This window comes from Quercus lobata, chromosome 4 (genome assembly GCF_001633185.2).
Source record: "Quercus lobata isolate SW786 chromosome 4, ValleyOak3.0 Primary Assembly, whole genome shotgun sequence".
Lineage (NCBI taxonomy): Eukaryota > Viridiplantae > Streptophyta > Magnoliopsida > Fagales > Fagaceae > Quercus > Quercus lobata.
Window position 1 is genome coordinate 60,515,931 of NC_044907.1, and position 27,422 is coordinate 60,543,352.

Genomic DNA, 27,422 nt, shown 5'->3' on the forward strand with positions numbered 1-27,422 from the left:
ACGGTCAATGGTCATGACCTTCCTTGACACCATCCTTCTGCCGGGATGGATAGCTTCAACCGACAAGGCAGCTGCTTCAACCACTGATTGCTGAGTCTCGGCCGGGGGATTCTCGGGCTGCGGCTGCTCTTGAACAAGGCCCTCTTGTTGGATAGCTTCGTGGGCTAACTCCCTAAAGCGCCGAGACACCCATTCCGTGGACTCGTCTCGCAATGGGGCTAGCTCGACCGAGCAGGTGAAGCGCCGTCCAAAATCTCTCGCCTCCCCGGTTGTAAGCTTCGACGGCAGGAAATTCGCGTACCGGATGTTTATGTACGACAGCAGGGGATTGTCAACTAGAAGTGCCTGCTTAAAATTCTGCCAGGTGGAGTAAACTGGCTCTATCCTGAGGATCAGGTGCGAAGCTCGGAGTTGTCCGTCCCAATGCACGTATATCTCGGAACGGAGGATGAAGTTCAAATCCTTGGCGTGGACGGTTCTAATGTCCGGAACAAACACTTTGCCGTCTGCAAAAGAACAGGTGTCATATCAGTATCTGATTATAAAGATTTATTTCATTAAAAGAAAAGGAAAAGCGGAGGAAAACAATTAGATCGAGGGATTGGTACAAACCCACTTCACGCTGTGAAAGGGGGCAAGGGACGTCCTCGGCAAACCAATTGCCGCACACCCAAACGAACTCCCTGGCGGAGTTCCTGTTCGAATCAGGCAGGCATGATATCAGCCGTACCCGATTATCTCGTGTCTTTAGATAATAGTTGGTAGCTTTGTTCCCACAGAGGCTATACATATGGTTAATGTCATGGTAATTTAACTGTAAATTGAAGGTATGGTTCAACCTACTAACGCAGCTAACTACCCGGTAAAAGTTGGGGGGAAGCTGGTCGGGACACAGCCCGTAGTACCTAAGTGTATCGGTCAAAAGGGGATCCACGGGGAACCTAACCCCGCCTTCTAAGATTGCTATCAGAGGAAAAAAGGTTGTACCAAATCCTCAGTGGAGAGCAATATCACTCTCGTGGCAGTAAGCCACATCCACATCGTCAGGAATACTAAATGTGCTCCTAAAGGTGGCCAAGGCATCTGGGGACTCTAGAAGATAAGAGTAACCCATCTATAACACCTAATGCTATGAAAGGGAACTTGAAGAAATAAGCTGAAGGAATAGAAAAAGGAAGAAAAACTTACTTTGGAGGAGGAAGAGAACACTGGGCAGGAGAGTAAGCACACAGAGAGTTGGTCGGCAGAGAGTAAGCACAAAATATCAGAGGTGGAGGAAAAATGAGAGAATGTTCTATGGGGAACTATTTATAGAGTCAGAAAGGGGGGGGGGGCAAAGAAGCGTTTAATCAAGCAGTAAATGGGCACGATTTACGAACGACCCTGCGGATGCTAAACGTAATCAGTACGCGCGCCGCTCCGGTTCACGAAGCGTCAGGCAATAATGACAATTGTACCTGGCGCCGCGAAACGGCGCGTCTTTTGAGATGAGCATTAATGAGGAACCATAACCACGATTCCCAGGCCATAAAAATCTCCGAGGTCAAAAGGCTCGGCCAGCTCCTTGATTCTTCCCTGCAACTGGGTATGAATCAAGGGGGGGCTAATGTACGGCATCGAGATCCCAAGACCTATATAGGCCCTTGGGCCCAGGCCCAACGGGAACAGCCCCATTGCCCTAAGCCCTTCTTGGATCTGCCTTAGCGTAAAAACTAATTTTGGGCCTTGAATTCTGATATGTGCTCGGCACAAACTTTCCCGAACAAGCGTATTAACCGTGTCCGGCTAAATCATGATATGTTCGGTAAACTGCATTACCGAGCACTATCAACTAAGCTGGAACCAAGTTCCAAGGCCATAATTGTTGCACCCCACTCTCACCTAAAAATCCACTTAAATCAGATAATACTGGACCTTCAATAGCACTAACAGAGGCTGAAATTGTAATCTCACCACTAACCTTAGCTATAAATAGCAGAAGTTTGGGAGGAAGAAGGGGTTCAGAAAAATAGAGAGAAAACAGTCAAGTGAGAAGAAGAAACTGAGTGTTGCTTTGAGTCTCTCTGCCGAGAACGACCTAAAGTAGAAAATTCTCAAGCCCACTACAAATAAATTGTGAGCCCAAGTGAGTTAAGGCCCAACAGCCTCATTCCTGGTTCCCACAACAGCAATAATAATAATTTGTGACTTGTTGGATTTGAATTTTTTTTTACTTTTAGTTTTTAAAACTTTTTTGTGTGAGTCTGCAAGGATTGTTAGTGAGGATATAACTTGACGGTCAATTTTAAATTTCCAAAATTTTCTTTTTGTTCTTAGCTTATCTTATTGTTAAATAACTTTCAATTAGGTCATAGGATTATTTTTGGAAGTATTGAAAATGGATACCAAAAATCCTATTCCAATTATGTATGCTAGCCTTTAAAGGTTTGTTTTTATTTTTTCCGTTATAAGATCATTTGCATCAAACAATACAAAATAGAAAAATGTATCAATTCTACATATTTAACTCCCAAAATCACCTACATTAGTCAAGCAAAAAATATGTAAATTTGCAAAATTACTATAGAGCAATTGCATCAATCTTCCTAAAATACAAAAAAAGTGATGGAATTTACATAACAATATAGCATGAAAAGCACCCATATCAGCTTGTCTATAATTGTGCAAATATACAAAAAGAGCTACATAATGTACATGGTTACCGTAGGTTTGTATCAATTATTTTATTAATTTTTTTCTTCTTTCTCTTCTTGCCATAGTCTTATCTCTTGCTCTCTTTCTTCTTCTCTCTTTGCGTACTAGACACCACCTCTTCTCCTTCATTTGTTTAATATTTTCTCTTTCACACAAGATTCCTCTTCTCCTTTGATTTTTTAAAAATCTCAATCTTTGTTGTAGAATGAATATTTTATTAAAATAAATGTTTAGAATAAATAAATTGATGTGGGTACTTAGTAAAAGTGATCGTGTAAAAAAAAGTATGTTTTTTTGTAAAATAGACAAAAAATTGTAGAAGAGCCGGTGTGAATTGTGTAAATATATACTAACATTGTTAACTTTGCATATAGTTTTTTATTATTTCTTTACGTATTCTAAGGCTTAAAGAAGAAAGCTGATATTGGTTATTGTGATTGAAAAACAAGAAATAATTGTAAAAAAAATAAAGAAAAAATGATATTTTAATGTAATGTAGAGTAAGATAGACAATTTGATGTATGGTATTTTGAGAAGAAAGTATGTAAAATAATAAAAGTAGATTCTTATGTTAAAATAGATGAAATTTTTTGCACAAACTAATGTGAATGCTCTAAATACTTGTTCATATTTATTTTTTGCGTTAGTGAAGTAGAGAAGAAAAGGAAACACAAGGGCTTGGTCGTCCCTTCTGTGAAGGTGTTGTCTGTTCCTTGGAGTAACAAGGTTACTCCAGGGCTTGTTGGGTTCTCTTTCAAGGGATTGGGGAAACACGAGGTTGGTCACAAACATGGATGACTTAGCACAATCTTGGAATAAACTAACACTTTCCGAGAGAGAAGGGCCTGGTTGTTGTTTGACCAATGAAGAGAGTGTAAAGGAATTCTCTATAGTAGCAAAGTTTCTTACACGAAGAGCTCTCAATATTGAGGCGATAGCTAGGACTTTTACACCACTTTGGGGAGCTCGAAATGGATTCAAAATTCAGGCTTTCGGTGATCACAAAATTCTCTTCACTTTTGAGAATAAGGAGGATGTTGACAGAATTCTAAGTAGCGAATCGTGGAGTTTCAACAAACATCTTGTAGTCATGCAACGCCATGAGAATGATTTGTCGTTACAAGATATTACTTTCAATAAGACTACTCTTTGGGTGCAGGTACATGGACTCCCAACCCGATTCATGAGCTTTGAAGCAGCTGGGAAAATCTGTGGGGTTGTGGGAGAGGTGTTGCAGCCATCCGGAAATAAGGTGTATGATGGAGGAAGCTTTATGAGGGTCCAAGTGTCCATTGATTTAAGTCTGCCTTTGTGCTGAGGTCGCCTTATTTCACTGAATGGAAATAAAGAGGTATGGGTATCTTTCAAATACAAAAGATTACCAAACATTTGTTACTGGTGTGGCCGTCTTACACATGATGATAGGGAATGTGAATTATGGATAGAAAGTGAAGGGACATTGAGAATGGATCAGAGAGAATTCAATTCAGACATTCGCGCACCTCCATTTGAAGCCTCAAGGAAAACGGTAATCAAAGTCCCTGGTTTTTATGCCACGAGAAGGAAGTCAAGCTCAAACCCGAGCATAACTGGGCAACCTCAGGCCGACGGTGATCAAGGAAAACCTAGGAGTCAGTGACTTCAACCGAGACGGAGTAGAGACATGAAGAAGAAGAGCGTTACGAAGGCTTCGTTACTGTGCCATCAATGCGCTGCGTAAAAGAGGGTGATATTTCCTTATCTGCAAAAGATTCTATCCCTATTAATCCGTCGGTTTCTACAAATAATGAGGGAGTAACTTCTCCTATCAATTCCGAAATTGAAGAGGGTTTAAGGAGTCATAACAAGTCTGAAACAGAAAAATGAGAGAATTTTAACGAAGCAGAATTGAAACACACTTACCTGGCACGTGAGGGAGTAATATCTCCAATCAATACCGAAATTGAAGAGGGTTTAAGGAGTCATAACGTGTCTGAAACGGAAAAAGGGGAGACTGAAGAGGAGTTAATCAGATTTGGGAAGTTCGGTTTGGCTGACTTGGACAAAAAAAACACAAGGGCATGTGAGAATTTTAAGGAAGCAGAACTGAAACACACTTACCTTGCACGTGAGAAGCAAAAACAACAATCTTCTAGGGTTTCAAACTCAACACAAAACAAATGTATCCTCCCTCAATGGACACGTATTAACAGGAGCAGCCATGGAAGAGTTGGGGTGCAATCTGAAAAAGTTACAGGGAAGAAAAGAAACATAGTAGAATCGGGGGATCATTTGAGGTTGCCTTCAAAGCGCGAGCGGGCTTCTCAAAATGATGATACAAGACTTTTTAGATTGGTGGAGGCTGAAATTTAGCCCCGCCAGCAACAATGAGTTGTTTAGCATGGAACTATCGTAGGCTTGGGAACCTGCATACAGAGAGAGAGCTTGTTAAAATAGTACGGGCAAAAGATCCCTCTGTGGTATTCTTAGCCGAGACACTTACGGATGAAGCAAGGCTAGAGGTTATTCAGAGAAGTATTGATTTTGACCATCGATGGGTGGTTCCAAAGGTGGGCAAAAGTGGAGGTTTGGTACTCTTTTGGAAGTCTTCAATCAATCTCAAGGTTGAGGGAAGTAGCAAAAATTACATTGATGCCATTATTGATAAAAATATGGAGTCGGAATGGAGATTGACAGGTTTCTATGGTGAACCCAAGATAGCAAGAAGGTCAGAAGCTTGGGATACAGTATGGAATTTAAAATCACATTTTGATTCCCCGTGGTTGTGTTGTGGGGATTTCAATGAAATAATCAAACAGGATGAAAAGGTGGGAGGAGCAGTTCGGTCTCATAATCAGATGCAACTATTTAGGGATGTTATAGACGATTGTGGATTTATGGATTTAAGGTTTGTGGGTCCTAAATTCATGTGGAATAGGCACTACGAAAATGGAGTTTCAATTTGGGAAAGACTTGATAGAGGCTTGGTCACCAATACTTGGTTCTTGAAATTCCCAGGTTTGAAAGTTCATCACTTGAGGTGCGATTCATCGGATCATTGTCCATTGTTGATTGTGCTCTCAAGTTTCGAATCACCTCCGAAAGAAACTATTTCGTTTTGAGGAGATGTGGTTATCAAATCTGGGTTATGGGAAAATAGTAGAGGCAGTTTGGAGGAATACTGATGAAATTGGAGTTCGAAGAAATGTCCTAGAAAAAATACAGAAGTGTGGGAAAGATCTAAGCTGGTGGAATAAAAATGTGTTTGGGAATGTTCGAAAGGAGCTAGAATAGTTGAGGAAGTTACTCCTAAAAGCCGAGATTGCAGCTATGGCTAGCGGGACTAATGATCAGTTTAGAAAAATTAAGAAGGATATTGAGGAGTTGTTGGGGAGAGAAGAAATCATGTGGGCTCAAAAGTCCAGACTGCTTTGGGCAAGGCATGGGGATAAAAATACAAAGTATTTTCATGGCTGTGCTACAAAGAGACATCGAAAATATTTGATTGAAAGAGTTAGAGATGAGGATGGGGTTTGGAGAGACCTTCCTGAGGACATAAAAATGGTGATGATAAATTATTATAAGGACCTGTTTTCTTCTACAAATTTGACAGGCTCCCAAGTGGTTCTAGATTGTGTTCCAAGTGTCATTATTGAGGAGATGAACTCCTTCCTAAGCTGAGAGTTTGAAGAGAGTGAAGTGGCTATGGCACTACAACAAATGGCACCCTCAAAGCGCCAGGTCCAGATGGAATGCCCCCTCTGTTTTATAAGCACTTTTGGGGTACAGTGAAGCAGAATGTTACCTCATCTATCCTAGCATGGCTAAATTCAAGTACCTTGCCTTCACCCTTAAATCATACATTTATAGCTCTCATTCCTAAAACAAACTCACCTGAACATGCTCACCAATACCGCCCAATTAGTCTCTGTAATGTGCTGTATAAAATCTTGTCTAAGGTTTTAGCCAATCGATTAAAAAAATTAATCCCATCCATAATTACAGAACACCAGTCGGCTTTTACCAAAGATAGACTTATTTCTGATAACATTCTTGTGGCTTTTGAGACTTTACATTGTCTACAAAGATATAAGTTTGATTCACATGGGTATATGGCACTAAAATTGGATATGAGTAAGGCTTATGATCGAGCTAAATGGAATTTCCTTGAAGAAATTATGAGAAAAATGGGTTTGAATGAGAATTGGATAAACCTTGTCATGGTGTGTGTAAGGATGGTCACATACTCGATCTTGGTGAATGGGGAGCCGTGTGGTATGATTCATCCAACAAGAGGGATTAGACAGGGAGATCCTCTATCCCCCTTTCTTTTCCTTCTATGTACGAAGGGCTTAAATGGTCTGATAAAAAATGCAGAAAGAAGAGGGGAAATACATGGGTACTCTCTTTGCAGAAGGGGACCAAAACTAACACATTTGCTCTTTGTAGACGATAGTCTTCTTTTTTGCAGGGCCACAATGGAGGAGTGCGGAAAAGTATTGGAGATTTTAGAGAGGTATGAAGGAGCCTCGGGACAAAAAGTGAATAGAAGCAAAACAGCACTGTTTTTCAGCAAGCATACCTCAGTTAATGTAAAGCATGGCATCAAAGTAGCATTGGATGTCCTGGAAATCATGCAATATGAGAAATATTTGGGTCTCCCTTCCTGTGGGAAAGGGGAAAAAAGCTAGTTTCAATTACATCAAGGAGAGAATATGGAGGAAATTACAAGGTTGGGAAGGTAAATTACTCTCTCAATCAGGTAGAGAAGTGTTGCTGAAATCTATTATCCAAGCTATTCCCACACATACAATGGGATGTTTTAAAATTCCTCTTGGTTTGTGCAATGAAATCGAAAGTCTAATGAAGAAATTTTGGTGGGGACAAAGGGGTGACTGGAGGAAGATCCATTGGGTGAGATGGGAAGAGATGACGAAGCCTAAAACAGTGGGGGGGAATGGGCTTTAGAGATCTTGCTTTGTACAATGACTCTTTACTAGCTAAGCAAGCATGGCGATTATTGCAAAATGAAACATCTCTCTTTTATAAGGTCTTCAAAGCTAGGTACTTCCCAAACACTTCTATTTTGGAGGCACATGACTCAAGACTAGGCTCATATGCGTGGAGAAGTATTCTTAGAGGAAGGGATGTAATTCTAAGTGGAGCTAGGTGGAGAGTTGGGAATGGGCAGAAGATAAAGATCTAGCAGAGTAAATGGCTACCCAAGAAGTGTATAGTACCATTACTTGAATGTCCTATAGAGGATTTTGCAAATTCAAGTGTAGATTCTCTAATAGACCCCATTAAAAGAGAGTGGATTTCAGAGTTGGTGGATGGCTTGTTTGTTCCAGAGGTTGCAAAGAGTATAAAAAAAATTCCTTTAAGCCGGGTTGCTGTAGAGGACAAGCTGTACTGGCCTTACACCAGTAATGGTGATTATACCTGCAAATCGGGGTATAAATATCTTAAAGAAGAAGCTGAACTTTCAGCCATTCCACAAGCCCCAACAGATAATGACAAGCAGCTTTGGAAAATGATATGGTCAATGAAGGTGCCTCCAAAAGTGAAGAATCTAATATGGAGAGCTTGCTGCAATGCCATGCCCACTAAAACAGCTCTACTAAGACGAACCATCAATGTTAGTCCCTTATGTGATCGATGCCATGTTGCTCAAGAACACCCACTTCATGCTTTGTGGGCTTGCTCAGAGCTGGACGTGGTTTGGAGTGATATGGAGCCGTGGAATTTCAGAAACTCAGTTGGGTTTATGGACTTCAAGGAGCTTTTATCGTGGTTCATAGCAGAAGACAAAAATGTGGAGTTGTTTGCTGTCACAGCTTGGTCTGTTTGGAACCAAAGGAACAAGGTGCGACTAGACCAACCTGTAACAGCACTTCATCAGGTAGCATCGGTCTCTAAAGCTTGGTGGCAAGAGTTCAGGGCACAGTAGGTGGATCCAGTTGAAGTCGTGAGACAAGGTGTTAGAGCTGAAGAAAAACGTTAGAGACCGCCCTCTGTGGAGTTAGTAAAAATTAACTTTGATGGTGCAGTGTTTGCAAATGAAAATAAGTCTGGGATTGGCGTGGTTATAAGGAACGAGGGAGGCATGGTTCTGGCGTCCTGTGCGAAGAAAATTCCAGTGGCATACAGTGGGTGTGAGATAGAAACCATGGCAGTAGCTGCTGCTCTTTCTTTCGCTTCAGATATCGGCATTAAATGAGCTATCCTGGAGGGTGACTCGTTAGTAGTGATAAAAGCGTTAAGGGAGGATGCTAGCAGTTTATCTCCTTTTGGTTTGTTGTTAGATGATGTCAAGTCTTTAGCTAATAGTTTTGAGGAATTATCTTACTCTCACACTAGGAGAGAAAGTAATCAAGTAGCGCATTGTCTGGCTAAACATGCAAAAAGCATTCCAGATTTTGTAGTGTGGATGGAAGATGTCCCACCACAGTTACTTTCAGTTTTACAAGCCGATTTGATAGGCGTTCATTAATAAAATTTCAGTTTTCCCCCAAAAAAAAAAAAAAAAAAAAAACAGTACGAGCCCAGAAAAGGATAAACCCACTTAAAATAGTGGAGTTAGGTTTAAAAGGCCCAGTGCAATTAATTTGTTAGAGTATGGGTTTCCGAGGTCAATTTTAATGCACTTTTATGGTCTAATTGCTAGGGTAATGGAGAAAAAGCAGAACAAATCATAAAAAGAGAAATTAAATTTGGAAATAACACTACCTCAAATTTGACTGAGGAGCAAATGTTCATAAAAAGTTTCAAGTCTCCAATACAGGATGGTTCTATACAGTTTTTATGTTGTCTTCTAATTCTTTTGTCCGCCCATTTGGAGGGATTTCCTTTTCTTATATAGTCAATCAAATTTCATCTTAGTCTTTCGCTTGTACATCCAAAGGCCTTAGTTTGGATGCTTGTCCCATTAGGGCTTTGTTGGAGATGGTAGAGTGTGTTGTGAGATTACTGTTCAAGGGTTATTCCTTCATTAATGTGGCCAGATGAGTTGGTACAGTACATTGAATGCGGAAGTGATGGCTACTTTACTTGGATATTTTACTTCTTTTTTACTTGCACGTCTTTACTATCTTCCTTTGATATCCCTGTCCTTTGGTGCAAGTGGCCAACTCAATGGTTCTTGAGGTGGGCTTGCTCATCGGGCTCCTCAGAAAGTTGGACTCCTTGTCCTTCCTCCTTGGATTCTCATCCATGGGTTGGGTTAAAACCTAAGTATGGATGGACCCTTCCATCCCTCGGGCCCTATTATGTATCGGATCTCACTCTTCCCACAATAACTTAGTATTCTTATATGGGGCAATAATTTTGAACTTTTAATAATCACTTTCTTTGTTTAAAATGGAGTTGTGAAATTGATTAATTAAAAAGGAGAAATTTATTCAATGAGTTTCTGATTTCATATGTGCTAATAACAAAGATTAAATTGAAACCATTTGGGACAAAATTAAAAAAACATAAATTAAATTAAAGATAAATTAATTTTTAGTGTAGATAAAGATTGAATTTTAAATATTTTATTCAAGATCAAAGACTTTAGCTAAGTCTAAGTTAAACCCGATTAGTTTTACGGTTGGAAAAAGAAAAAGATGAGTTAATTTTAATTTATAAACAAACAAAGTAGGTGAGTGAGAAATGAAATGGGGGCCGTTAAACGTAATGCATATGTATGCATGTTGACGTCAGAACAAATATTTTTTTTTAAAATTTATATGTATCTCTCTCTCTCTCTCTCCAGTACGAGTCAGTGAGTCTATTTGAATCGGTCTTAATTCCTTTAACCAATTAGTCTATTTATCTGAGTCTGAGCAATGCTTAATAATTTTCCATATTCTCTGACTCCAACGATGAAAAAATAAATAAATATCCTGAATCAACATCCTGATGGGGGAGGAGGATCGACGATGCAAGCGAAGCGCCGGACCCAATCGGTGGCGGTGCGGTGAAAAGGCGTCGCCTGAAAAGTCCTACTGCGACAAGCATTTGGCTCAACAGGTACAGAATCAGACGAAAAAGAGAAATCAGACTCATAGTGACACCAGTGAGAGGAAGAAGAAGTTGATGGAACAATCTGCGCGTTATAACAATTTGCTTTGCATTTCCTGTATCAAGTGAAATCATAACAGTGACTTTTTATGGCCTGGTTTATTTTTTTGATCAACAAATGAATTGTGTTGCAGGATAAGCCTTCCCAAAGAAAGAAAGAGAGTTTGATGTGTCATCAATGTCAGCGGAGTGATAAGAGCGTTGTTGTCTGCTGTTCCAATTGTAATAGGAAGCGATACTGCTATGAGTGCCTTGAGAAGTGGTAAGAAGAATGATAAATGTTTAAAAAAAAAAAAAAAAAATTCTATCTGGGATATGATCATATGTGTTGACTTCCCAATAACATAGGTACCCTGGGAAGACGAAAGAGGAAGTTGCGATTGCGTGTCCTTTCTGTTGTGGCAACTGCAATTGCAAAGCTTGCTTGAGGGAGGTTTTGGTTGTGAAGGTGTACCCTCTCTTTCCGGTTGTTTGTATTATAATCTCAATTGTGGGTTATATTTGTTTTGTTCTTTTGGCATCATTGTTCTTGTTTTTCTTCTAACAGCCTCGCCATAAGGAACTTGATGTCACTGTGAAATTGCGGCAGCTGTACTACTTGCTACATAAAACTCTGCCAGTTCTCAGGCATATTCACAATGAGCAGAGATCTGAACTAGAGATTGAATCCAATATACGAGGTAAACTAATATTACATAATGGCAAACAGAGCTTTGACTCCCTTTTTACTCTCTAAATTATTATTTCAATGTTTTCTCAGGTGTTCAATTGAAGGAAATCGATATAACAAGATATAAACTGGACAAAAAAGAGCGTTTGTACTGGTACATTATCACGATTTTTGATAGTTAAAACTGAAACAAAATTTAGATGTTGAGTTTTCTTAGTATCTGTTGTTACCAATTATCTGTTGTTGTCATTTTATTATCCTTGTTACTCCACCTCCATTGCCATTAGGACTTACAGGTTTTGGAAATTTTGTTTCATCTTGCATGTGAGAAGATTTATAACCTATAGTTGCTGCTACTCCTATCTATTCTACATTTGATATCTGAAATCTTTCTTCTCATTGTGGTCAAGTTCTATGTGTACACATGAGTTTGCTTGTGTTTGTGTTTGGTGGAATGTTGTAACTTTGTGGGACGAAATTAGGTGGGGAGATCCATGTGTGACCTGCTTGTCTTAAATTCTTTTGAACGATGGTTAATATGAGCATGGTGAAAAATTTTCTGGTCAAGCTTAGGTCACACTATAGCTTGGCTTGGGCCCAATCACAATGAAACTTTTTTTGTGCTTTACATCTTGTTATATTTCTACGAGGCAACCTCAGTTTTCTGCAGTTCTAGATTTATAGTCTTAAGGTCTTTAGATTTTGAGGTTTGTTTGAAAAAAGAACGTTGTTCTAATTCTTTAATACAATGTCAATGAATTTTCATTGAGTGGTGTCCTGGCTCTCACTGAATGGATTGTGCTGAAGTTGGGTAAAGGAATGTAAGCTTAATTTGGGATGAGCTCATTTTGTACTAAGGAACTTGTATACACACCGACAGGCTGAGCTTGAGTGTTCTAACTTGGATTGATTGATGACCTTCTATGTGCACACACATATAGGGCCAGGATCAAGTTATAGTTAATGTTACATCACTTAATAAAGATTTATTGGGTTAATATTTTGAAATTGCACCACTGGATTACGAGTTCTCTTTGTTCTTGACAGGCATGCTGAATTTAATATTTATCGGATAAAAGTTACACCAGTTAATTTGAATCCTACTCATACTTTTTTTTCCCCTATTATGCAGACTTGTATAACATTCGTTTCATAAATTCAATTCTTCTGCATGTGTATGCATCTTGATGTTCTTTGCATTACCAACTTGTCTGTTATTTTGGTTTTTCAAACTGTAGCAAGAACTTTGTTAACTCCTGAATTGATAAAATTGGCAGGCCAGCAATCAATACACCAGTGCTAGTTTGCTAGGCATGAACGAAAGTGGAGTTGTTAATAGATATCTAAGTATTATGTGAGTTATTATAGAATTTATTGATTAGTGGTTGTGTCTGTTGTTTTCCTTGCTGTTTGCAATTGCTAGCTGCATCATAGAAATGATTTTGACACATGTTTCAATGTTACTCTCTCTTGTTTTCTGTGTCATAATCCTGAGCACATCCACAGAGTTATATCTCTGTAAGCTGTTTATATACACAATCACAACACATTAAAACCCTGTTTTGTCTTCTCTCAGTGACAATTGCAATACATCCATTGTTGATTACCACCGAAGCTGCCCAAACCCAAGTTGTTCTTATGATCTGTGTCTCACTTGTTGTCGAGAGCTAAGGGAAGGTCACCAGCCCGGAGGTAGTGAAGCAGAAACATCTCAGCAACAGTTTGTAGAAAAAGCTTATTCTCAAGTTATTGATGGAGATGGCTATATTAGTGTGCCAAGGAAAAGGCATCGGTGTGAGAGCCAAGAGGCCCCTGCTTCCAATGATTCTAAAGCTTATATGTCCTGTCACTTTCCTGATTGGAAAGTTAATGCTGATGGTAGCATTCCATGCCCTCCAAAAGAACGTGGAGGTTGTGGTACTGCAAAACTGGAGTTGAGACGCAATTTTAAAGCTAACTGGGTAATGAAGCTGCTGCAGAATGCAGAGGATCTTACTAGCAATTGTAGGTTTCCAAATGTTGATTACTCTCAAGGATGCAGTACATGCCAGTCAAATGTTTCTGGGGGGAACAATAATATAGTTTCCAATGTTAGACTGGCAGCTTTCAGGGAGAAAAGTAACGATAACTTCTTATTCTGCCCGGATGCTTTTGACATGGCAAATGATGAAACCAATCATTTTCAGATACATTGGATGAGGGGTGAACCTGTGATAGTTAGAAATGTTCTTGACAAGACATCTGGACTTAGTTGGGAACCTATGGTCATGTGGAGGGCTTTTAGAGAAACAGGTGGCAATGTTAAGTTCAAAGATGAGACACGAAGTGTGAAGGCCATTGATTGCTTGGATTGGTGTTAGGTTGGTTGTATTAATAATCTTAGTTATTCTAGTAAAATGCATGCAAAGAGTTTTACGATATCTGCACCTGATAATTTTGAATTGATGAGATCTCATTGTTGTGTAGGTTGAGATTAATATTCACCAATTTTTCATGGGCTATTTAGAGGGCCGTATGCATAAAGATAGCTGGCCAGAGATGTTGAAATTGAAGGATTGGCCCTCATCAACATTATTTGAGGAACGTTTGCCCAGGCATAATGCTGAATTTATTGCAGCACTCCCCTACAGTGACTATACTGATCCAAAATTAGGTCCATCGAACCTTGCTACTAGACTTCCTGACGACTCACTGAAACCTGATTTGGGACCCAAAACATATATTGCATATGGATTTCCTGAAGAGCTTGGTAGAGGGGATTCAGTCACAAAGCTGCACTGTGATATGTCTGATGCGGTAAGGTTGTTATGTTTGGAAATATTTAAATTTACCCATCAATTCTTGCGTAAGATTTGACAGAGTAGTCTTTTGTTGTTGTATTGTTTCTTATCCTTTAAAATAATTTACTTAACAAATCAGGGAAAAAAGGGACAAAGAAATGGGATGAAGTATTTGATATCATATAACCACAATATTATGGTAAAGGTTATCCTCTATGAGCCGTTAGTGGTTTTTTTTTTGCTTTCTTATAACTTTTAATCTAACAGTATTAATTACTCTAAATTTCCATACTTTAATCATTTTATGATACCCTTGCACATGTGGACTTATTAGTTATCGCTTCTCTGGCAATATTCACCTGATTGTGTTGCAAGCATTTTGGGCCAAACTATTTGATATTTTTTTGTATGCATTCTATAGCACTTTTACTAAGAGAAGACACTCTTATCTTAGGTTTCTTCCTCCTGTGCCCGCTGCTGCCTGTCCCACATTAGAGGGGAAGATTAGCAAAGTGAGAAAAGACAGGGGGAGCAGCATCTTATTCTCTTTGTGAGAACTTCCGGATCAAAGAAGCATTCGGAAGGGGCTCCGCCTTAGAGTGACTCACCTTGCAGCCCAATTTCCTCTATGGAGAGTATACCAACTGGGTTGCTTCTTGGAGGACCGTACCTGACTGCTGAATGGGACAAGCTTGGTATATTGTCTTCCCTTTATCAGCAGACAGTAATCACTTTGCATTTATTCCACTAGTACAGATCACTTTCTTCAAATTAGTATTGTAGTAGTGATTGCGGATGGGGTTGGCATGAAATGTCAATTCTTGATTAATGGTATTCCTTTTGCTACTGTCCTTTTTTTTTCCAGAAAAATGCAGCACCTACCATTATAAAAAAGAAAATGAAAGCAATAAGATTCCATGCACATCACTCTCTCAAGAGGTTGGCCGCTCATCTTAGATCTTCCCATTTTCAAGAAGACCCCAAGTTTGATCTAGATTTCTCAACTGAAAGATCCCCCATATGGATAATACACATTATAGTTGATTGTGAACCTAATTCTAATTGTTTTGTTCCAAAGCAAAGATATCCACGGGGCTAATTGTCCTATTAAAATATTCACAACCAAGAAGTATTGGATTCTATTTTAGATAGGCCCAGAATGAATGGGGATCCCTATCAATATGAAAATGAGGGATATATAATTATAGTTTTCTCCCTTTCTCCAACTCAATAGATGTATCTGGTCTAATACAATATAGTATAGTACAGTATGAGACAATAGATTGCAATGGGATGGATAGTAGAGGGCTGCGTGTGCCCAAAAGCGATGATTCACTTATCTCCCTGTCCATAGGGACCCCATGGCATACATCCGAAACAACTCCCCTAGCTCATTTTATAGCCTCGTGGATAGATGGAAGAAGGAGGTTAGAGCATGGGGCATTAAAGGCTCATGAAATAGACAACAAGCAATAGCTTCTCAACCCCCTAACCTTTCTATTATATTGTTTATTATTAAAGCACTAGCTTGCCCTTTTGGAAAAATTGGAAGTATGGTGGGAACTTTTTCTGGTGGGATAGAAGGGTTTTGGAAAAATTGGATGATATGGTGGCAACATTTTCTATGTCGATTTGGTGGCAAGGGGTGATGGATGGTTTTGTGTGGGCTTGCTCAAGGGTATATGGCCCAAATGATGAATGTGAGAGAGGTAAAATGTGATACCCCAAATGATGATTATGAGAGGGGTAACACGTGGGATGAGTTGGTTGGTATTTAGCAATATTGGAGGGCACCGTGGTGTTGCATTGGGAACTTCAATATTATACGTTTTCCAGGTGAGCGGATGGGAGGTTCAAGATCAACACTGACTTCAGCTATGGAAAAATTCTTAGAGTTCATTGAGGATCTTAATTTGATTGATTTGCCTTTAGAAGGAGGGAGATATACTTGGTTGAGTGGTACAGACCAGCCTTTGATGTCTAGGATAGATGGAGCTTTGGTTTCTCATGATCGTGGATAGAGCTCAATCTTGGTGGAATCTGACATTCTTTCTTTGGTACGCCTAGTTTTGTGCTCGCCAAAAAGTTGAGGGCTTTGAAAAAAATATTATACAATGGAATCGTAGAGTGTTTGGAAATGTTGGTATTAATAAGAAAAAATTACTAGAGGATTTGGCGAGATTAGATTCAAAGAAAGGAGAATGTGGACTCAATGATGTGGAGAAATGTACAAGAGTAGAAGTACGATCTTAAGTAGAACATCTTCATTCCTTAAAAGAAATATCATGGAAACAGAAGTTGAGGATGTTGTGTATCAAGGAAGGAGACAATAATGCTAAGTTTTTCCACAAGATAGCTAACTCCCATAGAAAGTATAATTATTTGGGTATTTTGGAGATGGATGGGGTGATATATGAGGAGTTGTTAGAGGTGGCTGCCGAAGTAGTATGGTTCTATAAAAATCTATATCAGGAGATAGAGGAGTGAAGGCCTTCTGTGGAGGGTTTGGAGTTTGAACAAATTTGGGGGGGGGGGGGGGGATAGAGAGGGGATGGCCTGAAAGGAAGTTTGAGAAGGAGGAGATCCTTCAAGTAGTTAGAGATATGGAAGAAGATACAGCTCTAGATCCAGATAGCTTCTCTATGGCCTTTTTTCACCATTGTTGGAGAGTTGTGGAAAAAGGTGTCTTAATTGTCTTTGAGGAGTTTCGCCAATTCAATAAGTTTGAAAAATCTCTTAATGTTACTTTCATCACCTTAGTCCCTAAAAAGAATTATGCCTCCAATGTTAGAGATTTCCGGCCCATAAGTTTGGCGAGGAGTGTGTATATAAAATCTTGCCTAAGGTATTGGCAAACCGTAGAGGGGTTTTAGATCGGTTGATATCTGAAACTCAGAATAACTTTGTGGGTGGAATACAAATACTTGATTCAGTCCTTATTGCCAATAAATGTGTGGATAGCCGATTGAAGAGTAAGATTCTGGGGGTTATTTGTAAGCTAGATATTGAGAAAGCTTACGGTCATGTGAATTGGGAGGCATTCCTAGATTTGTTGAAGAGGATGGGCTTTGGGGAGAAGTGGTGTAAATGGATTCGTACTTGTATACCTATGGTTCAGTTCTCTGTTTCTTTTTTCTTTTTCTTTTTTGGTTGATGGGTCTCCAGTTGATTTCTTTGGAAATTCATGGGGATTGAGACAAGGGAATCTGTTATCTCATATGTTGTTTTTATTTATGATGGAGTTTTTTAGTGGGATGTTGAAGAGAGTGGAGGGGGCAAGTTTAATTCGAGGTTTCAAGGCTAATGGTAGGCGGGGTGATAGGGTATGTGTTTCACATCTCTTGTCAGACTATACAATTCTTTTTTGTGAGGCAGATGTGGAGCGGATCCTTCATATTCGGATGTTTCTACTTTGTTTTCAAGTTGTAATAGGCTCGAAGGTTAATGTGCGTAAGAGTGAAATGATTCCAATTGGGGCGGTTGATAATGTGCATGCTTTGGTAGAGATTTTTTTTTTGGGGGGGGGGGGGGGTTGTGGGGTTGGGACTTTGCCTAAGTCTTACCTTGGCCTACCTTTTGGGGGTCCTCACAAGTTCACTTCTATTTGGAATCCTATTTTAGAGAAAATTGAGATGAAATTGGCAGGATAGCAGAAGGTGGCAGATTGATGTTGCTTAAGAGTTCGTTGTTGAGTCTTCCTACCTATTATTTATTGCTTTTCACCATTCCTACTCATGTGGCTAATAAAATTTAAGAAAATGCAATGGGTCTTTCTTTGGGGAGGTATGGGGTTGAGTCAAAGTCACATTTGGTAGGATGGGACAAATTGTGAGCACCTATGGCTATGGCCAATGGTGGCTTAGGTATTAGGAAGCTCACTACCTTCAATAAATCCTTATTAGGGAAATGGCTATGGTATTTTGGGACTGAGGAAACAAGGCTTTGGAGGAGGGTGGTAGCTATGAAGTATGGGGAAGAGTAGGGGGTATGGACTTCTAAGTTGGTTAGAGGTGTGCGTGGTTGTGGTTTGTGGAGAGGCATCTGAATGGGTTGGGAGGCTTTTAGCCATAATACTTGGTTCGAGATTGGGGTGGAGAATAGAGTAAAATTCTAGCAAGATTGTTTTGTATGAGATTGCCACTAATAGAGAAGCCTTTGTATAGTTTTCCTTGCAAGGCAGTGGGTGGGGGGAGAGGAGGAGTTGGGATGTATGTTTCACTCGGGATCTGAATGATTGGGAGTTGGATTTAGTGGTGGATTTCCTTCATATTTTGGAACCCAATACCCTTTCAACTGAACATGAGGATCACATGAGATGGAAGTTGAAGAAGAATGAGGATTTTGATACTCTTTTTATAATGAATTGCGAGGTCCTCTTCCATTGTCTTTCCTTGGAAAGGGATTTGGAAATCAAGGCCCCTCGGCGAGAATTTTTTTTTTTTTTTTTTGGGACTGCAGCTTGGGATAAGATACTCACAGATGACAATTTGAGAATTAAGGGCTTCACTTTTGTTGACTGGTATGTTATTTGTCGTTGTTATAGGGAGACTATGGATCATTTATTGCTTCATTGTGAGAAGACCCATCAATTGTGGTGTTTTGTTTTTTGATCTTTTGGGGTTTCGTGGGTTATAGCAAGAACAATACCAGATTTTCTTTTTGGTTGGTGGAATTATTTGGGGGAAGCACTCATCAGACATTTGGAATTTAGTTCCGTTGTGTTTGATGTAGTGTATTTGGAGGGAGCGTAATAGGTAGACTTTTGAGGATGTGGATAGTTTGGAGTACCAGTTGTTTGCTTCTTTTAGTGGTTCTTTGTTTAATAGCTCTCAGGCATGGGACTCACATCTAGTGATTCCCTCCCTCTGTTTATTAGTTCTCTTATCTCTTGTATTTAAGCTTTCATTTATGCACTTCCCTTTTTCTTTCTTATACTTTTTGACTTCTTTGTGCTCCTTTGCATAAAGAAGATTTATTTATACAGATTCTTCTTATTTAAAAAAAAAAAAAAAAAAAGAAAAGAAAAAGAAAAAAGAAGATTTCAAATTTTATTTTTACATGTCCGTATGGACATTCCTATGGAGGGTGTGGTAACTACACTTGATCAAATAGTCTTTCAAGATACATGCTAGACAGATTGTTGTCCACCCCGGCCAGCTACGGAGGAGCATTATTCTAAGATGATGCGGATGTGTCTTCCGCAATTACTCTCTGACCATTTTTCTGTTCTTTTGGAGTGTGGGAGTATGCAATGAGGTCTGAGACCGTACAGATTTGAATACATGTGGCTAAAAGCAAAAGGGTTTACCTATAAGGGGAAGTGGTGGTGAGATTCTTATCAATTTCAAGGCTTTCCTAGCTATATGTTGGCCAACAAGTTGAAAGCTTTGAAGCTAGATTTAACAAAGTGGAGGTTTGGAAATTTAATGGGAAGGAAAAATACATTGCTATGTTGCATTAAGTCACTCAATGAGATCTAGGAGAGTAGATTCTTGCTTGATGAGAAAAAGATGCAACGAGAACAATTCATTGTGGAACTCTAGAAAATTATTCTGTTGGAGGAAATTAGTTGGAGGCAAAAGTCTTAGATGCTTTGGTTGAAGGAAGGGGATAATACAAAGTTCTTCCATTGTCTTGTGAAATCACACTGTAGAACACCATTGGGCATTTAGTGGTGGATCAGACAGAGATCAAACAATTGAATTTTACCAACATTTATATACAGAAGCAGGAGTCTGGCGCCCTCTGTTGGATTGTATGCCTTTTTCAGCTGTTGATGATGAGGAATCTAGCTGGCTGGATAATTGCTTTACAAAGGATGTTTTTGAGGCGGTTAAGAATATGAGTGGAGATATAGTATTGGGCTCAGATGAATTCATGATGGCTTTTTTCAAAGCCTGTTGGAGTATTTTAAAGTGGACATGGTACATTTGAGAAGAGTATTAATGCTTCCGATATCGCACTTATCCCAAAAAAACACTTGGTGCACTAAAGGACAAGGATTTTTAACCCATTAGCTTAGTCATTGGGGTTTACAAGATCATTGCCAAAGTATTGGCTAATAGGTTGCAAATGGTGCTAGAAGAGGTGGTGTATGAACCCTAGAATGATTTTGTTAGAGGGAGATAGGTTTTGGATTTTGTGCTTATTTCCAATAATGCATAGATCGTGGTATGAGTCAGACGATGCAGATTCAGTTCTTGATGGAGGAAATGGATATTCACATGTGAACAGTAGTCCGAGTGGTTTTTTTCATAGCTCACAGGGTTTTGGCAAGGAAACTCATTATCCCCATTATTGTTTATTATTATGGAGGCTTTGAGCAGATTATTGGAAAGGTCAAGCGATGCAGGAGTCTAATGCAATAAATGGAAGATGTTGACATGGCATGGTGAAGTGGCATGAGGGAATGACTTGGTATGGTGGCGTGGCAAGCCTAAGGGCAGTGTTTCACACGTCCCATGTGGTTATTGTAGCTAAATCAACATGTGCTAAGATGTTGACATGGCACGGTGATGTGGCATGAGTGAGTGACTTGGTATGGTGACATGGCATGAGTGAGTGACATGGCATAAGGCAAGTCAAGCCTAAGGGCTGTATTTCACATGTTCCATGTGGTTATTGTAGCTAAATCAACATGTGCTAAGTTTGTTGTAGTGTTTGAAAAATAGAGGGAAAATTAGTTAAAGGCACATGCACATGCTAGATTTTAGGAAGTTACAATTGTATTCTAGCATGTGACAATATGAGTTAGTTATGGATGATGTCATCACCATCATCTAACCCCTTGGCCAATAAATATCCATGTATAAGCATTATAATAGAGGGGTTTTGTTAGTAAATGAAAATAAGCCTTTGAAATCTTTTCCTCGAGAACTTAGTGTTCTTTGCAAAAGTGCCAAATCACCTATCAATTTGTTTAAGCAACTCACATCCCATTTAGTTTTAAACCATATTACATCCCATCACATTCCCTGCAAGGTAATTGTATATCGGGGTTTACAATTGGTGATCCGCTAGATAATTGATTATGATCTCACATCAGATGACACACTTTTTTTGTGGTGGGGCTAATCCAGAACGAATTTGGCATTTGAAAGATGTTTTTGTGTGGTTGCAAGCCATTTTGGGATTAAAGATAAATTTTGGGAAATTTGAGTTGGTTTTGGTAGGTCTAGTGTCAAATGTGGATGCCTTGTCAAATATTTTGGGGTGCAGAGTATCCAAGCTTCCTATGACATATTTGGGGCTTCCCATAGGCTCCACCTTCAAGGAGAGAGCTATGTGGAATGTTATAGAGAAATTGGAGAGAGGGTTTGCTGCTTTGAAAAGAATGTATCTCTCTATAGGGGCCGAATCACGCTTATAAAGAGCACCTTATCTAACCACCCAACCTACTAGTTATCTTTGTTTCCCATCCCAAAGCGAGTTGCTTGGTGTATCGAGAAGTTACAGAGGGATTTCTATGGGGTGAGGTTAGAGATGAGTTTAAATTCCACCTAGTCCATTTTTAGGCGGTGGATTGGGCATTCAAAATTTATTCTAATTTAATCAGGCTTTGTTGGCAAATGGTTTTCAAGGTACACAACTAAGAGGGAGGTTTTTTGGCGAAGGGTGGTGGACCATAAATATGGTAGCATGTGCAGGGAATGGTGTTCTAACAGCATTCGGGGTTAAGCCTCTGGAAGCACATCAGGAAGGGTTGGGAGGCTTTTAAGCGGTTTATCAATTTCAAAGATGGGATGGCTCTTTAATCAGGTTTTGACATGATTCATGGTGCGGGGGGCTACCGCTAAGGGAGAGTTTCCTAGAATTTTTTCATATTGCAAGTAATAAGCATGCTTTTGTGGAGAGCATTTTGTCTTTTGTAGGGGATGTTTACCAATGGGATGTCTGTGTTGTTCACCCGGTCCAAGACTAGGAACTGGAGTCCATTGCCTTGTTTATGGATCTGATTTATTCTGGGCAGATAGGACTAGGTGGAGTGGATACACTCCAGACACCATCTTCACAGAATGTTTTTGAAGTCAAATCCTATTAAATTTGTAACTCTCAATAACTCATTAGTCCTTTGCTTTTTTTTGGAATAATCTATGGAAGCCTAAAGTTCCAACAAAGATCAGCTTTTTCCTTTGGACAACAGCTTTTGGGAAAGATCCTAACTGCTGATAACCTTCGGAAGAGGAGATTAGTTGTGACAGATTGATGTTGCATGTGTAAGCAGCATGGGGAAGCCATGGATCATCTACTTCTCATTTGAATGGTTGCTGCAGAGCTTTGGACCATAGTATTTTCTTTATTTGGGGTGTACTGGGTTATGCAAAAAGGTGTCATGGAGCTTTTAGCCAATTAGAAAGGCAACTTCAAAAGGTCCAGTAATGCTGAGATTGGTGTAGATCCCCCCATTGCCTCATGGGGTATTTGGTGGGAGGGGAATGCCTGGATGTTTGAGGGTAGTGAAAGATCAGCTCATGATCTGATGTTTTTATTTCTCAAGTCTTTGTTTGAGTGGATAAATGCTTCAAGGTTGTTTTCTTTTGCTGTTTTACCTGACTTGCTTGATTGATCTACTTTTAGTCTGTAGTTTTTGCGTACCTATTGTACGTACATGGGTGGTGTTTACCCATGTCTTTTGAGTTTATTTATTGAAATTTTAATTATAAAAAAAATATATATTACATGAAACCTGTATGTGGAATTTGTACCTGTTTTACATAAATTTACAGGTTTCTAACTTGGTCCTTGTTAAGGTTAATGATCTCCTTTTAATGTCACTTGGTTCTGTTTATAACATTGTATATGGTGATTGACAATAGTAATGGTAATTTGATTTGGTTTAGGTTAACTTACTGACACACACGACTAGGGTGAAGATTGCTCCCTGGCAACATAAAAGCATAAGAAAGATACTAAACAAACATGCAACTGAAGACTTGCATGAACTTTATGGTAGAATAGATGAGGCTGGGGATCGAGTTAGAGGACAGTCACTTAAACGAACTTATGAACATGAGATCACGGTTGCTGAATGTATGAAAGGTGAGAATATTGTTGATAATGACCGGACAAGTGTTAGTACTGAATCAGAGTATACAAATGTTCAGATGCTTGAACATCAAAGGAATAAGATGAAAAAATCCAATTTCTCTAGATGTGGTGACATTTGTGAGACAGACTCATTTCTAGAAGGTAATGACACAAGGATGCAATGTCTGAATAAGCAGTGCTCTGAATTGGAGGAAAGCTCTTTACAAAGAAATTTATATGATAAGAAAAAGTTGTTTACTGAGACTGTGGATCAGAAATCAAGGACATTGGATTTTGATGTGAAGGCAGTTAAATATCTTTCAGCAAAGGACCAAGGGGAGGATCCAGGATCAAAAAAGTCAAGTCCAGAGCCATCAAGAGATTCTCATGAGAGTAAAAAACGGTTGGAGGTTGCCCATGGTGGTGCTGTTTGGGACATCTTCCGCAGGCAGGATGTTCCTAAGTTAATTAAATACTTGGAAAAGCACAAAGAGGAATTTCGCCACATCAAAAATCTTCCTGTAAAATCAGTGAGTATGATTGCTGGTCATTAGTAACTATGTTCTGTACTAAAGATTGAGTTGCTTATACATGCTTCTTGCAGGTTGTTCATCCTATTCATGATCAGACTCTTTTCTTGAATGAGAGACATAAAAAACAACTGAAGGAGGAGTTTAGTAATAACCTCTTCTATCTCTCCATGTCAGTCTTGTAGAGTTGCAATACACTGCTATGGTTTTATTTATGTCAAATTTTTTATGCAGATATAGAACCTTGGACATTTGAGCAATACCTTGGTGAAGCCGTTTTTATTCCAGCAGGGTGCCCTCATCAAGTGAGAAATAGACAAGTAATTTATCAGCTAGTAATAGCTTCTTCATTTGGCAAGTTAGACATGAATGATCTACATTTGATCAAATACTCTTGGCTTTTTATCTGGAATAGTTGATATGCTATTTTCCTGGTTGATGCTTAAAATTCTTTTGAGCTCTTTGAAACTGACTTTTCCTTTAATTACCTATCCAATAAATAAATAAAGGAACAAAAAGCAGTGTGTAAATTATGTTGTACTTGTTATACATTTTATAGACATATATAGAGTTAGTTTGTTTGAATCTTATCTTAATGAACTGCTGTAAGAGTAATTTCCCATATGGTTGGCCTTTGTGGCTATCAATAAATAAATCTTTTCTTAATCACTTGCACTGTATTTTTATTAGTTTTTCTGTCTTTTTCTTGATTACATGTCTGGTCTATTTTTCAGTCTTGCATAAAGGTGGCACTTGATTTTGTATCTCCTGAAAATGTTGAAGAATGTATTCGGCTAACTGAAGAGTTTCAGTTGCTTCCAAAGAAGCATAGAGCTAAGGAAGACAAGTTGGAGGTACTAGTTATTTTTCTTCCTTTTGTTGCATCATAAACATTTATTTTTCATGTTTAGTGTCTTAGTTTTCATCCAGTCATGAAATAGCTTTGAACTCAAAACACATGCATTGTTAAGCACCATAAATGTTGTATGTTGTGCATACTTTATAAGAACACTGCTAAATGCACCTACTGTAACAATTTTGTCTGTGTCATACTAGTAGGTTTTGGAGCGTCAAAAGACTCAAAACTAGCGTTGAATGCAAACATGAAATGGAGGGTTTATCTTAGTTTGACATATATCTACTTAGGGATGACCATCACATAGGCCATAGGATAATAAATAGTCATGTTATCGGTATTTTTTGGCTCTGTTAATTTCATTCCTTTACAGGTTAAAAAGATGACACTTTATGCTGTGAGTTGGGCTCTGAGAGAAGCCAAAGGTCTATTGCCAAATCTTGAGTAAGATTCATCTCTTTATCTTAATTTTATTTGTGTGCTTAATGTATACCTATCAGATGAAGGATCTTATGATTGTGTTCAACAAATTATTCCATTATTTATAGGTGACTTATTTCTTTCAAATATGATAGATAGTATCAGTACGCAAGAAAACCTTTTTGCTCCACCCTTCAGGTCCTCCCCTTGGTATTAATTGCTGCTTAGGCCCTATTGAGCTAATGTAGTTAATATGTGAATGAACTTATGAACATTCATACGTTTGAACCTTTGGCAACCCAAAATTCTATGGTCTTTGCAAAGATTTTCTCTACTAATTTGTGGTTTTGTTCTAAAGAAGGGGGTTTTGGGAGCAAGGTTATTGTTAAATTACCTTTTAAACTACCTTTTAATAGGTGAGGCTCAACATGTGGAAATTTAAATGGGAGGTAGAGTGGAGGAAACAATGATCGAACTCAGGATCTCATGCTTTGATATCATGTGAAATTATCTATTTATCCCAAAAGATTAAGCTATTGGGATATGGTAAATTTAATCATTTAACCAATACTTCTAATAGTTATAAGTCTTGTCATCTTGGAATGCTTGAATGCTTAATGGTGAAATTTTGGGGAAAATAATAGTAAGAAAAAAGTACTTTTCATAATAGAAGTCTTTTAATTGTAGGACTATAGATTTGCTTTAATAGTAAATGTTATCTACGTAGCAGAATAGAAATATTTTAGTTGTGGAACTATAAATTTGTGCTAATTTAACTATACCACTTGGCAAAATGTGAGACATTCTATGTTTTCTAAAATTTTACCTGTTTTAGTTTCCACTTTTGTATATTAGGTAGATATTAGATTATGTATTGTCAAGAGTTTTGTAGTTAATTGCATTGTTTGGTAGCTAAGGAGAACCAACTCAACCAAGGTTACAGTTCCTCTTCCCCCAAACCCAATTGTTGTAACAGTTACAAAATAAATAAAAAAGATATTAGATGTTATGACGTATAACGTTGACCTTTATAACCAAGTGTACTTACTTGCAAAGATAACATATTTGCTCTTCTCAATATGGTGTTATTTGGTTCCAAGAAAAAAAAGACAGATGTATCATGTAGCACCTGATGGTTTACAATTTTCTATGGCAATTTGATCTTATTTTGTGTTCATTAATTTTTTCTATCATGAGACATCTAACAGAGCCAATTGCACTACTGCAGTAAATCGAACCAACAACAGGAAGAGTAAAAGCACCAGATGGTTTTTCTGCCACTATCTGTACAGATTGGGAATCTACTTTCTTAATGCCGTTGCACTGTGCCCTTTTACAATGTTGTTCTTAACAAAAGACAGTAATTCTTGTTAAAACAAACTGTGGCTGATCCCTAATCTATTGTAATAAAGCCCGCCATAATTTTTTCAAAACAATTTTTTCTTTTTCTTTTTTAAACTCAAGATGAGAAATAACACATTTTTAGATAGTTTGTAAGATCATTCTCATCAACTGTGCCAAACACCAAATATTTGACATTTGGCACACCAAACACCAAAAAACCCCTCCCATGAGATGTTCCAAATGTTATAATTTTTTACACACATGAACAATATCATTCCATCTTTGGAACGGTATTGATGAAAATGCTAAAAAAAATATATATATATATATATTCATTTTCTCTCTCTTCTTTTATGGCTTTCTTTCTTCTCTCTCTTTCTCCACTACTCCCTTCATCTCTCACACTCACTCCATTTTTTTCCTTCTTTCTTCTCTAGAATCTTCACCTCTCCCTTCTCTCCCTTTTTTTTTTTTTTTTTTGGTCACTCTCTCTCTATTTCTTCTTTTTTCTCCACATAGACTGTTGCCATTGAGATCAGCCGTCGCTGTGGAGTTTGGCCTCACCGATGAGGTCGACTGGTGGAGATCGCATGTAAGTTTGGGCTTTTTTTTTTTTTTTTTGGTTGTGGATTCCATGTGATTGTGGGTGGTGGTGGGGTTGGGTTGATTCCATGTGATTTGGGTTGTATAAATGGAGTTGATTCATCTCTTCACTGTGCCATTGATCTCTCTTTAGCAATGGATTTTTTTTTTTTTTTTTTGATGGGTGGGTTGGGCAATAAGTGGGATTAGACGGTGATATGTGGGTTCAGATGGTGTTGGCTGGGTTCGATTCCAACGGTGGTTGGTGAGTTCGAATGGGCAGATTAGTGGGGGTGGGTTAGGCTATAGGTGGATTTGGGTGGGTTAGACTGTGAGTTCCAATGGATGGGTCAGCAGTGGGTGGGTTTTGGTGGGTTAGCCTGTTAGTTCCAATTGATGGCTAAAAGCTCCATGGCTGAAAGCTTCAAGGCTTGCACCACCATTGAGGTTCGCCATCTCTTTGCTTCTATATTTTG

The 27,422-nt window shown here is 38.7% G+C and overlaps 1 protein-coding gene and 1 pseudogene across 2 annotated transcripts; both read left to right on the forward strand.

Annotated features, from left to right (window-relative positions):
- Positions 1 to 3,484: 3,484 nt before the first annotated feature.
- Positions 3,485 to 4,012, forward strand: LOC115985520. Its single transcript, XM_031108459.1, has one exon. The coding sequence runs from the start codon at positions 3,485 to 3,487 to the stop codon at positions 4,010 to 4,012; it is 528 nt and encodes a 175-aa protein (XP_030964319.1).
- Positions 4,013 to 10,443: 6,431 nt separating this feature from the next.
- On the forward strand, positions 10,444 to 26,505 carry LOC115986437 (annotated as a pseudogene). Its single transcript, XR_004090745.1, has 13 exons — positions 10,444 to 10,686; positions 10,872 to 10,999; positions 11,086 to 11,185; positions 11,285 to 11,417; positions 11,498 to 11,561; positions 12,984 to 13,767; positions 13,874 to 14,203; positions 23,028 to 23,744; positions 23,819 to 23,891; positions 23,979 to 24,064; positions 24,479 to 24,598; positions 24,974 to 25,044; positions 26,249 to 26,505. The product of XR_004090745.1 is annotated as a lysine-specific demethylase JMJ25-like (transcript).
- Positions 26,506 to 27,422: the final 917 nt, after the last annotated feature.

Coding starts and splice junctions, on each gene's coding strand:
- LOC115985520 (XM_031108459.1), top strand. CDS start 3,485: ATGGATGACTTAGCACAATCTTGGAATAAACTAACACTTTCCGAGAGA.